This window comes from Homalodisca vitripennis, chromosome 5 (genome assembly GCF_021130785.1).
Source record: "Homalodisca vitripennis isolate AUS2020 chromosome 5, UT_GWSS_2.1, whole genome shotgun sequence".
Taxonomy (NCBI): domain Eukaryota; kingdom Metazoa; phylum Arthropoda; class Insecta; order Hemiptera; family Cicadellidae; genus Homalodisca; species Homalodisca vitripennis.
This window is the reverse complement of record NC_060211.1, coordinates 79614013-79626544: the sequence shown is the minus strand read 5'-3', so window position 1 is coordinate 79626544 and position 12532 is coordinate 79614013. Positions and strand designations below refer to the sequence as shown.

Genomic DNA, 12532 nt, shown 5'->3' with positions numbered 1-12532 from the left:
TCTGTATCTTTAGTCTTCATAATGTCAGGCGGCATTTTAGTTAAATCAACTTGATTTTGTATCTTCAGTCACATATTATGCAGTATTTATCTACACACCAAGGTTTTCGTTGACTTTGCAATTGCAAATATAAAGTTAAACCGATATCAACCACTGAAGTATTAATGTTAGACTTCTGAGAATAAAATTCCTAATGAGATCTTTGAGTTGAAATTTTGAGTTACTGGTAGGTATTACATAAGTACCATAACGAAGTACTTAAGAAAACTCAAGTTTTGAGATCCTGTCTCACTTTTTTTATTGTTGACCGCAATGGGGAATATGCTTTATTATGACATTCAGGAGGCAGAATTCAATCTGGTAATGACTGATATGTGCTGATGGCTTCAATCCAGAAATGGTGTGTAGGTTTCTACATGAATAATCTTGAGCAGACTTATCAGTTGTTCACCAAAACTCCAAAAAGTCATTTCAAAATGGACATTTTCTGATCATAGTAAACTTAACGTATTGAGAACACGCTACTTTTTAGGCTTTGTCCTAATTCTAAATGAATAATATTTAATTTTGTGGGAATTTAATGTTTGACACTAATGATAGCAATGTGGTAATTTGTGTATGATGTATAATGTAAGGCGATGCTGTATGTCTAGGCTAGGAGTGCAGGTGTGGTGTAGGTGAGTCAAGTCAGTCAGTCCATGACTGTTGATCTTGCAGCATGCTTTCGATGTGCTGGCTCATAGAAAAATGTAGACAGCTCTCGCTGGCTTTCTTGCTGGTTCTTTTCTTTTTTTTTTAATAAAATAATTAATTTTTTATAAGATGATGTATTTTAGTCTGGTCTTATTGTATTGACAGTTATTTTAGGAGTAACATCAGAATATTCTGTCTTTAGTAATGTAGTTATTCAATTAATAGCTGTATAACTTAATTCAGGCTCTTTAAAAAAACCAATTATTGTCTAGTCATAATAATTTTTGTCTTGTAGAGTTTTGTTTGCGTAATACCTTTTCCTCTCATGTTATGTTTAAAGCTCTTACACAACTAAAATGTCTGCTAGTGTTTTAAGCTTAAATTTGATAGAATCATCGTTATTACATTTTGAGACTCTGCTGTGTGTTTATTGTCTTTAGAAAGTGCAGTTTCCCAATTGTAGTTACATTTTATTACTATCTTTGACACTTGATGCCCATGTTAGTTTACAATGCGTTGAATTTCCTACTAGTTATTATGGGCTCATTCCTGCATTTGTTTTAGGTTGAAATATTTGTTTATGAACATGATTCAGCTGTCATAGGGGAAAGAAACTTTTAAGTTTTCTTTAAAGTGATGTTTTTTTCTTGTCAACGATGTTGTTAACCTTGGAAGTGATGTGAGTGTATATTATGACTCATTTACTTAACTGATACAGTAATAACAAAAAATTCATATTTTTGAACCCAACTGCTTATTGTGCTTCTATGAAACATATATAAATCAGTTCTTGAAGTCATTCTCTCGAATTCCATATAATTTACGTCATGTAGCTAACCCATGGCATTTCAGATATTACAGTTATTTTGCAAGAAGAAAGACTTTTATAGGTCTTGATGAAGAAATACAGTATAGTGTTTTTTCTGATGATTATTATTCTTCATTTATAATGTTTTGAAATTTTGTGTATAATTTTTTCATTTTTAATAATTTTACGAAAAATATGTACCTGAAATTTATTTATTGAGTAAAGTGATAAACATTCTCATTCATTCATTTGACGTTCGTTACTAACTTTTATGACATTAAATCTACATGCAAGCCGATTATCATATCTTTAGTATGGTTCTACGTGCAATGAATTTTATTTTTGCTAGGAATTACTAATTTTTGGCAATATATCAATTTCCATTTTTTTCAAATTTAATTTGAAGTATTATTTTTTTCCTGTTTATGGTGTTTCTGAATCACAATTATTTGCAAGGTGTGGCTCAACACAATACAAGGTGTGTGCGCTAGGAAATAACTGTATTAGCAATTGGGGAGCCACAGAATTAATTCAATAAGGCTGAATACCGTACAACAGGTCACGTGAATCCCCCTTCCACACCCTCATGTTTTGTCTGCTTCCCATACTTATTGCGCCCATAGCGCCTGTTTTAAACAGTTGTCCTTTTGTCTCTGTGTCAGAAAAAAACATTGAGTATCCAGAAAGAACAGCCTATGAACATCAAATATCTTTTTGAACTTGGAAAAATCTGCATGTAAAACATTTGTAATGTTACAAGTGTATGGTGACGGCTGTTTATCACAAGCACACATATTTGAGTGGTTTAAATGAACATTGTCATCAAAAACTGATGCTAACATTGATAAGATTGGTAACATTGTGTGATTAGCATTTTCACAGATAGCCAGGCAGCATTGTAGGCATTGGACTCTTGTGTATTCAACTCCAAACTTGTCTGGGATTGCTATCAAGTCGTTTCTTTCCCTGCCACAACAATATTACTGTTTGTTGGGTTCCTGGTCATGAGGATCTCTGGGAACGAAGGGGCTAATGTCCTGGCTAACTTGGGCTCAGCGTCCAATATGATGGGACCTCTGCCGTTTTGTGGCATTTCTAGGTGTGAATCCTTTGAGGCTGTCTTGGAATGGGTCCACACTGAGCATGAGAGAAGGTGGAGGCTGCATCCGGTTTTGAGAATAAGCAGAATGGTTCTACAGTCACCTTCCCCTAGGGTGGCGTCTGACCTCTCACTAAGTAGATCAGTGTCTTCTTGGGTTGTGGGTCTGATTATTGGACAAGGTCACCTGAGGAAGCATCTTCACAGAGTCGGTATCCTTCAGGAGGATCTGCTCTGTAGAATGTATGACGAGCAAGAGGAAACTGCTGAACACCACCTGCTCTTTGAGTGCCCTGCAATAGCAAGGGAGTGGTACGCCATATTTGCTAGTTTGGCAAAGGTGGCGAATTTTCCCAGGAGGTCCTGATCGGTTGTTTTCGGCGGTTTGTAGAACTTCTGAAATCATAGACTAGTCGGCCTCATGGTGTGCTTCCCGAGTGTACAAAAGGCCCTTGAGGCTTAAGTGTATGGCGATAGGCTGCCTCATAGTAGAAGAAGAAGAACCTTGTTCAACTATATGACTGATAATTAGTCAAAATTACTACATAGGCTACCTGACTACCCTATGTGAGTGTGTATGGAGAACGGAACGATTTGTGGAAAAATAAGTAACGGATTCTCCACTAGAACAATGGATCAGCTCATAAAGCTTTGTCAATGAAGACTTTTTTGGCTAAACACAACATCCTCGTCTTAGATCATCCATCCTACTCACCAAAATTGGTCCTCTGTAACTTAGTTTGTTCCCTAAAGTCAAGTCAGATTTGAAAAGAATGAGATTTTGAGACTGTTAAAGCAGTAAAAGAAAAAAGCATCGGAATTCATGAACAGGGTTAAGGAAAATGATTAGCTACGAGCGGAATAAGTAAGGGAGCTAGACGAAACATGAGGAGGGTTGGGAGAGGGAGTCAATTGACCAGCCATGCGTTATTCAGCCTTATTGTGTTGGTTCTGTGGCTCCGCTAATCCTGATCTGGTTAGTTTCTAGCCACACCTATTTATAGTTCTTTTGTGTTTGTTATGTTCTAGGCAAGTGGGCGAGGGTGTTTACGATGCCTAGCTAAAAAATTACCGGGTTAGGGCTCTAACAATTTTTATTTTTATTACTTTATAAATTTAACCCTTATCCCTTCCATGACCCTTATCAATCTATACAAGTTTTCTTCTAGTCAAAGAAATGTTAAAAGTGACCATGTTCTCATGATCTCCATTTGCCTTCCACAGCTTCAATCATCTCAAATCTGTTTCAGTGTAGATTTCACTGTTGGTAAGAGAAAAAGTCTCAGCAAGTTTTGGTGACTAGAATGGACGTTTGCTTGATAAGCATAAAACAATGATAAACAATGCAATATGGGTCCCAGAGCATTGTCTTGTTTTGAAACCATTTCTTGTTCTCAACAATACATATTGTTAAAGTGGTTTCTTCTTACTTGTTCACATTTCTTTGTCAATTCTTACTATCTCAACAACCACATAGATACTCGAATAACATTCTTTTCAGATCAAACCTCTTATTCTTTCAATGGTAAAGGTGTTGACGGAAAGGTGTTGGTATGTCAGGTTTAGTTAAAGTCATTAAAACATTTTCATTGTCAGAATCTCGTAATTTCACAATCAGATTTATATTCCACCCACTCACTCAGATCACTGGGGTTTTATTCTCTTAGGTTTGAAATATTGGTAACAATTATCACGATACACATCTACTTGAAAGCAATTTTACACTTAAATGTTGGGGCATAATGGTGTACCTTAACTGAATTTTCATAGTTGATGTCACAGTAAGAAAGCCAATGAAGTTTACCTAACAATAGCCTAAAATTTAATTTTTTCAGTTGTTCTTCCATTATATTGATCCATCACAAATGCAAGAATGAGCACAAGTTCATTTACCATTAATTTTTAGGTATTGTTGGATAAAAATTAAACTTACTGGTATTCCAATGCAGCAGTAAGATTATCTAAAAAATATTATTAGTTTTGAGATTGTATTGCACATTGTGTTTTAATTTATCATGTATTATAATATCAGATGGAAAACAAAGCATTTCCAAACATATGTTCTATTGGGGTTTTTTTAAATGTTGATGCTCTAAACCAATTTTTGAAATATTGGTCACCTCTTGGGGTATCCTGTATGTATTTCAAAAATTATATTCTTCCTCTGTGTTTTTATGTAAATGAATATTGTTTTTATACTATAGAAAAAGCTATTGTCGTTAAAATACAATTATGCCAGTATTTTTAATCTGAGTTAAAATTTTGTCAATAAAACAAAACACAATTGCCATTAATAACTTAGCTTTAATAAAAACTATGTTTGGTACTTGAGGTGTGTTCAGAAAGTATCAAACTTCTTATAAGTGATCACCTTCAAAATAGTCTCTCAGATACTCCAAAAACTCATTCAACATCTCCTGCCTCTTTCTATTACTAAAAGGACATGAGTTGAGCCACAATTTGCATTATAGCATTTCTGGTTCTACAGTGATTGTCTGTCTGAGTCTCAGGTGTGTACTTATGAACGACTCCATTGCAGCCATAAAACACAGTCAGCATGACTTTGATGTTATTTGTACCTTAATGTGTTTTTTTTTTGGACAGCAATGTTTGTGTGTTGATTATTTGTATGGGACTGTTTTGAGAAAATTAGGGTTATTCTGTGCAATTCAAGCAACTGCTTTAGCTCTGCTGACAGTTCTTCAGAATTAATTTTGCAGCAACTTCTTGCATGGTCCTAATCTTCTGTTAAAAAAATGAAATACACTGAACTACTACTGATGCTTTCTTCGCTAGCTTGATCATGGACAATAATACATAATTGATCTTCCATTATTAAACATAAACTTGATCGAAAATTTGTCATTTTGACTTCTTGCTGGTCTTTTAAACAAGGTTCATTGTCCACTCACTAAAGTGCTGTTGTCACACTCAGTGTCTTTTCCAAAGGCTCGTTGAATTTTTTTAAATGGTTTCTTGCTTGGGTTTTTGACCATATCTGATGCATTATATCTGTTCCATACATTTTGTCTACTTCAAAATGTGATAAGCACTTAAAACAGAGTTTGACGTTTCACTGTCCCAGCCAACTAACATGATGTTGAGGTCTCATGATTGGCCTTCACATGTTCAGTGTAGGAAAGATAATTTTTGAAAATACCTTGTATTAGGAAAAACTTTTATTGAGACACCATTGATGTTCAAAATGCATACAGAAACACACCATCTATAAACAAAACATTGTACTAAGTTAGCTCAAACAAAATTGCAAAATGAAAAAGAATTGGTAAAATGTTTGTGTCTGCTTATGCCATCAATTCTCCACATTAGTGCCACAAAGAGTTAGTGTGGGTGGGAATGTCTATGCTGGCTTGGCTATACTTGTATATTAATTAAAGCAGATTGAATTGAGATTCTGAAAAATAATCAGTGTGAATCAAACCCTATTAACAGTTATGTTAGAAAGCTACTTGATATATCTAATCGTCACCAGGTAATATAAGTATTCATCACTCAGTAGATATTCGATATCATCCATGAGTGTGCATGTACATTTTGGATTAGGAACAATGAATTTTGTGTTAAATTGTTTCATAAGGTTGTATAGGTTTCTGAAAATACCATTCTACGGTTCCCAGTCTGACACTAGTATGAATTCCAATACAACAGACAGTTAATTTAATTTAAGAAATACAAATAACACCCACAATAGAAGGTAAGAAAATGGTTTCATTATGTGCAGTGGACCCTCCTGAGAGCAGAGTCGGGAGGTATCGCCTGCTTTCTGACCCTGACTTCAGACATGAGGAAATCTTTCATTCGTGATAAATCTAACCATTTACACAATAAACCTAGTGGTAAGCATTGCCGCCTTTTATTTTTTTCATACGCCAGCCCATACCATTCCATCCGCATTGGTTTTTTGCTGTTTTTCGTTTGCATAAGATTTACTGCTTTTTCATTACCATTCACCCTCATTTGTGTGGTTTGCTGCGTGCGTTACACTAACAATAGCAATAGTAGCATGCCCCACCATCTGTGTATTACATTTTATTTGTGGCTTTAATAGCGTTATGTATATTTAGCGTTTTAATTGTATAGCTATTGTTCCAAGTTGTTATTATCTAGTGGTTCTCAGTTATTGCATGCATGTGGATTGCACTCTTGTGATAGATTATTATAGAGTTTGATTTTCAAACGACTGTTAGTCATGGAAGTGAGTTAAAGAGTATGCTTGATAAAAATATAATTTTTCAGTGAAATTGGCCTGGATTAGCATATATTACTTATTAAAGTAAAACTGTGTTCTGAATATATGCCATATATAATACATGTAATATTGATCTATTACTTAATTGAATGTAACTTTAAACAAGCTACTTAAGTCTGAAATAATGATTAAATTATTTAATCAAAGATGATATGGTTCGATGTGTAAAAATATCAAATGTTTAGCAGTTTCTTGTGGATTACATTTTCTATCTGCAGACAGAATTATTGCTTAAAATGCACTTCCTCTGATCCAATCATTCTAATCAGACCTCACTGTCTACTTCAACAGACATGGTCAGAAAGTTAGATTGTTATATTAAATTTGAATAAGAAAAATTTTAAATCTTGTTTTTTATGAAAAATTGTTTCATTTTAATGGAGCATTTTTCAAATATTTCTTCAGGCACGAACATAATAACCTGTAATAGTCTGTGTGTGGTTCTCTTTTCGAAATTTCAGATTGAATATGCATTAAAATTTAAAGGATTTTAAGTGATTTGAATGAATATTTTAATGTTTTGGTGATATTTTATGTGCTATTGAAATAATATTGTTTGCGATTTTTTAAATCATTTAAGGCTTCTAATTTTGCTCTACTCTGTGTCACATTGATGAGATATAAATTTCAGTGTCGAACTCATTATAAAGGCATACCAAGTTTCATTAGAAATTTGGTAAGAAAGAGTTTATACTCAAAATATAGGATTCTTTATTTATATCAAGTGTTTTGTCTGTTTTGTCAGCAATGAGAAAATACTGACAAGAGATATTACTATAAAATAAAACCAAACTCTATAGCTAGAGATATGAAATTCTTAACATGGGCAGCTCTTGAGGTGATAAAATTAATAAGTCTTAGTTGTGGGAAGAAGTAACCTTAAATCCCTTTCAGAATGTGTGAAAGTAAATTTACAATTCACACAAAATTAATATTAGATCTTATAATACAAAGAACAACTGTTTACAGATATAACATATTCTATCATTAAACTGTATGAACCAACTGCAAACTTGATGAAAATTTAAACAACTATGAAAGTGTGCTTTTAAAATCTAAAACATTCATAAAATTAAGCATTATAATTACTGTATTTTAAATTTCTTATTAATTAAAAAATTAAAAAATCCCAAATTATAACAATAATTCAGTGATGAATAATAATTCCAGAGATATGCAGTTAGTACCATTTTTTTGACTATCTAGTTGGCTAAAAGTAATTAAACAAAATTCACTTCAAAATTAATTGTTAGCTTTTCCTAAAAACTCGTTTTGGACAAAAACAATTCAAACCTAAAAGTTAAATCTGTTGTTTTAAAACCAAAAGTCTAGAAAATCCAAACAAATGTTCTGATATTCATCACGCATATCTGGAACTCTTGTTTTATCTAAAAATTTTATAGATTGAGGAAAGGTCACATAAATTATTTTTATTAGACTGAAAGCACCAATTTCAAGTACAGTGACACGAACCCTGTATTAAACTGTAGGTTTTCTGCAATGTTAAAATCAAACTATTTCAGACTTCATCTGTATATCTTGTTTCTATAGTGTCACTTGTTCACTTAATACAGATTGTCTCAACACCATTAAAGATTATAGATGGTCGTGGTCTTATTGCTAAATACAATGACTAGTACACAATGATCATGTAAGTTCATTATTATTTTAATAAAAGACCATTTTATTTGCAATCCATAATTAACAAAGTGAACTTGGACTAAGCAATGGTTATCTAGCTCACATTGGATGAAAAGATTTTTTACATCTATTTTATTGATGAAAGATGATATTGGCCATGTTATTAATATTCTACCGCTTTGTGTTATGTTTATTTACCTGTTTTCTTTCTTATGAGGGTTATTCCAAAAGTAAGATCCGATTCACTGTAACTATTTGAATTTGGCACCAAGGACAAAACATGCATCCGTGCCGACTCCTGGCATGCCTTGCACGTCAAGTGCCGCCATTAGTCTTGTGGCTGTTGTTATGTGCTGTTTATAGTGTCTGTTCACAATATTTAAGTCAATTGATCAGACTGCGGATTGTGGAATTAAGGCAGTGATACGGTTTTTGTCTGCAAGTAACATATCAGCGGCAGAAATTCACTATTAGTAACACTAAAATACGCAAGTGATGCAAGCTTTTAATGAAGGGGAAATGTACAAAATTATGAACCACGCTCTGGTTGACCATTAGTAATTTCAGACGATTTGGTCAATGTGGTTGACAAAAAAATTTGTGAAGATCAATGATTCACTATTTCAGACTTATAAATGGATTTCCCGAATGTGATTAGAAAAACTTTGTACAGAATTTTGTCTGAACATTCAAATTTTCGAAAACTGAGTGCTCATTGGGTTTCCAGGCTGCTTACTCAGTTGCAACAAATGAAAAAAATTGCTTCTGCTCTTGCTTTTTTGGAGTGATATAAGGAAGGTGATAGACTTTTAGACCATATTGTCACAGGGGATGAGACATGGGTTTCTCACATAACCTACGAGCCTAAACGTCAGTCAATGGAATGGTGTCACACGTCATCGTTGACTAACGACCTTGACTAAGGTCAAGGCAAAACAGACAATCTCAATGTGCAATGTTATGGCGACCGTGTTTTGGTATAGTTTGGGATATTGTGAGTCGAATTTATGTAAAGAGGGACGACACTCAATAAAGCTACCTACTGTGCTACCCTGACTAAACTTCGACGTGCAGTCCAGAATAAGTGACAAAAGTCTTTTGTTATCTGCAGGGTTGTTGTATGACATCAGACCTCATACTTCAAAAGAAACGCAACCTCTAAACAAGAAATTTTTATAGTACAGTCCGTTCTTAGCACCAAGTGATTTCCACTTGTTCCGCTACATAAAGGAGTTTCTTGGCGACAAGCACTTCGACACAAATGATGAAGTGAAAGGAACAGTTAAAGACTGGTTATATTTGCAGGCGGCAGATTTCTACAATTTAGGCATTCAAAAACTTGTTGAATGATGTGAAAAATGTTTAAATAAGTATGGAAACTATGTAGAAAAATGGAGAATATAAGGAATGTAAATAAAATTATTGTTTTGGAAAAGATTTGAATTAATTTCTTAACCGGACTTTACTTTTGGAATAACCCTTGTAGCTTTGTAATTTACATCAACGGACATTATACAATAATTTACGCTTGTAATAACGCCTGAAAAATTGAAGTCGTACAGGTTGATATTATTTCTGCATAGTGTTATTTAGTGTTTTATAGGTTAGAAAAAATAACTGACAGGTTGGGAAAGCTTTTTGATGGTTGTGACAGAGGATATAAGCATTATTGTTAAATAACTGTTGTCTCCAGCTCGTGTTTACAACGGGTATCTCTCATCTCTGACTGTTGTTACTTCCCTATATGCAGTTCAGTAGAACATTAGTCTGCTCATTTTAGGAAAAGTAATTCAATACGACCTCCTGGATGATGATGGTTAGAGCTTCCCAAGTGCCAAAGGCAATTTGCAAATCTAAACTTGAAGAAGACACTTTCCTGTCATCTTATACTGGTCAACACTAGCCTTCCCTCGTCAAAGATGGCGGACTAAGGCTGCAAGTGTGTATATCCTCCCTCTCTCGTACTGGCTATTCCATGGGTTCTTATATGGAGGCAATCCCAATCCCCCTTTTAATTCTGAATGCCATTGGTAAAGCTACTTAAAACAGCTATTAAGTAAAGGTCAATTGAGGTTCCCTCCATTTTTCAAAATAAAAAAAAACAGTGATTACTGAATGGCTACTATTTGAACTACCTCTGAGCAATATTATACATGCAAAGCAGTCCACCTCTTGGTCCACCATTTATTGGCAATATTTTTAAAATTGACTGAGCATCAGTGTCCAGTTCAAATAAGTCACTTTTTACCTTGAAATTTTCCATGCATGTATGATCATTAGAAAATGCACGTTGCTCAGGCTTCATAACAGTACTACAGTTTTCTATCAAGCACATTTCAAATTTGACTTAAAATGTAACTTTGTTGTGTGGTTCTGACCTCATTGGTATAACACATTGTTGTTACTTGGTGTTTACTCAACTTTATCTTGAGATGAGTATGAATCTCCTGTAATTAGTTCAGCTCGTGAGAGGCCCTTGTAAGTTTTGACATTTATAAGTTTCTTCGTCTGTGTTTTAGCCGCATGTACTTGGACTAATACCTTGCTTATGCCTAACAACACTGACATGGTACCGGTTCTTGTGTTGTTTTATACTGTTGGGGAGTACAGTCACTTGTTGTACACAGGTGCCGGAGGGCTCGATCCCAACCACAACCAAGGGTATAGCAGCCGCCAGCCACGCCTCACCCTCAATACTCTTAGCCCTAGGCTGTAGCGCCCTCTTCGTTTGCCACATAATATTGTTGTATAAAACTTTTCTGTGTTATTTTTTTACATTTTTTTTCACAAGTGTTGATCTTTAGTTGTATCGATTGGCTTCGACGGGTGATATATTTAAAAAATGGATGTACTTTGAACTTCACAAATTAAATGTAAATGTGTAAAGAAATGTCAAACATAGTGTACAGTTAAAAATTATGAAACCACCTTTTGTCTTCTTGGGTATGAGCTCCACTCTTGGTCTCGATAACTGCTGAACTATTGATATTGTGATTTGCACTATAATTGTCCGTTAATTGTAAGTATATATAAAATTACATAGCCTGTTATTTGTAGGTTCTAACTTGGTTATATTTACTGTTTTAATAGTTTAAGTACAAATATTTTGTTAAAAGTAAATCAGAAATATTAAAAGTTCAATTTTTATTGAAGTCAGGTGGGTGGTATTAGCGCTGTGGGACAAAAGGTGTCACTCCTCATTTGATCTCATTACAGAACTAAGAACATGCTTGAATGTGAATGGGATTGCGTCTCAGGGACTTGAAGGATTGTCATGTACAAACAGTGTAAAATATACATGTAGTTTAGTTAGACATATGTGTGGCTAGGACATACTAAAATATTCACCTTTTACAATAATTATCTTGTACCTATTATTCTATTGTCAATGTCTTTCTTAATTGATACTACAGTTTTAATAACAATGTGTAAAATTAATGTGTTTGCATTACAAATTAAATGCATTGACAATTTTCAAGACCAAATCTATTATAGTTTATTTCTTCCTCTGTCCTATTCTATGTCTATTATTTATTTTGAATTGTACAGATTTTAACTTTTATTTATTGAATTCACTTCTAATAAACACACATAGGTGGATCAACAAAGGTGAGGGTTAGTTGTGGTGGGGCTATAAATTAAAAAAAGTAATTAAAATCCAGAGAATTGCACATGGAAAGTGAGATGACATTAAGTTGTTATGACATTATGAGCTTTTGATCTAAATAGTATCAGATAGATTTAGAAACAAGTAATTATTTTTTTAACCTTGGAAGCATCTTTACAGAAATTTTTAAAGTGTGCATTGATTTTGTACGTTTTACAGGATCCTTTTGTAAATTTATTAAAAATTGTATTTAACCCTTAGCACACCGTAGACGGAATAATCCGCGATGTTGTTTGGTCTTATAACGCCAAAGACGAAATAATCCGCCGATCGATAAAAATATATTTTATTATTACTGTTTTTGACGTTTATAAGTTCAATACATAGGCCACAATACAAAGTAATGTACTGGCT

General features: G+C 33.8%; 1 protein-coding gene across 1 annotated transcript in view; it reads left to right on the top strand.

Annotated features, from left to right (window-relative positions):
* The window catches only part of LOC124362411 (phosphatidylinositol 3,4,5-trisphosphate 3-phosphatase and dual-specificity protein phosphatase PTEN), a 45250-nt gene extending 33254 nt beyond the window's left edge, over positions 1-11996 (top strand). The window contains 1 exon segment of the mRNA XM_046816882.1: positions 11139-11996. Within this exon segment, the coding sequence (XP_046672838.1) occupies positions 11139-11227 (89 nt within the window). The 3' untranslated portion in view covers positions 11228-11996.
* Positions 11997-12532: the final 536 nt, after the last annotated feature.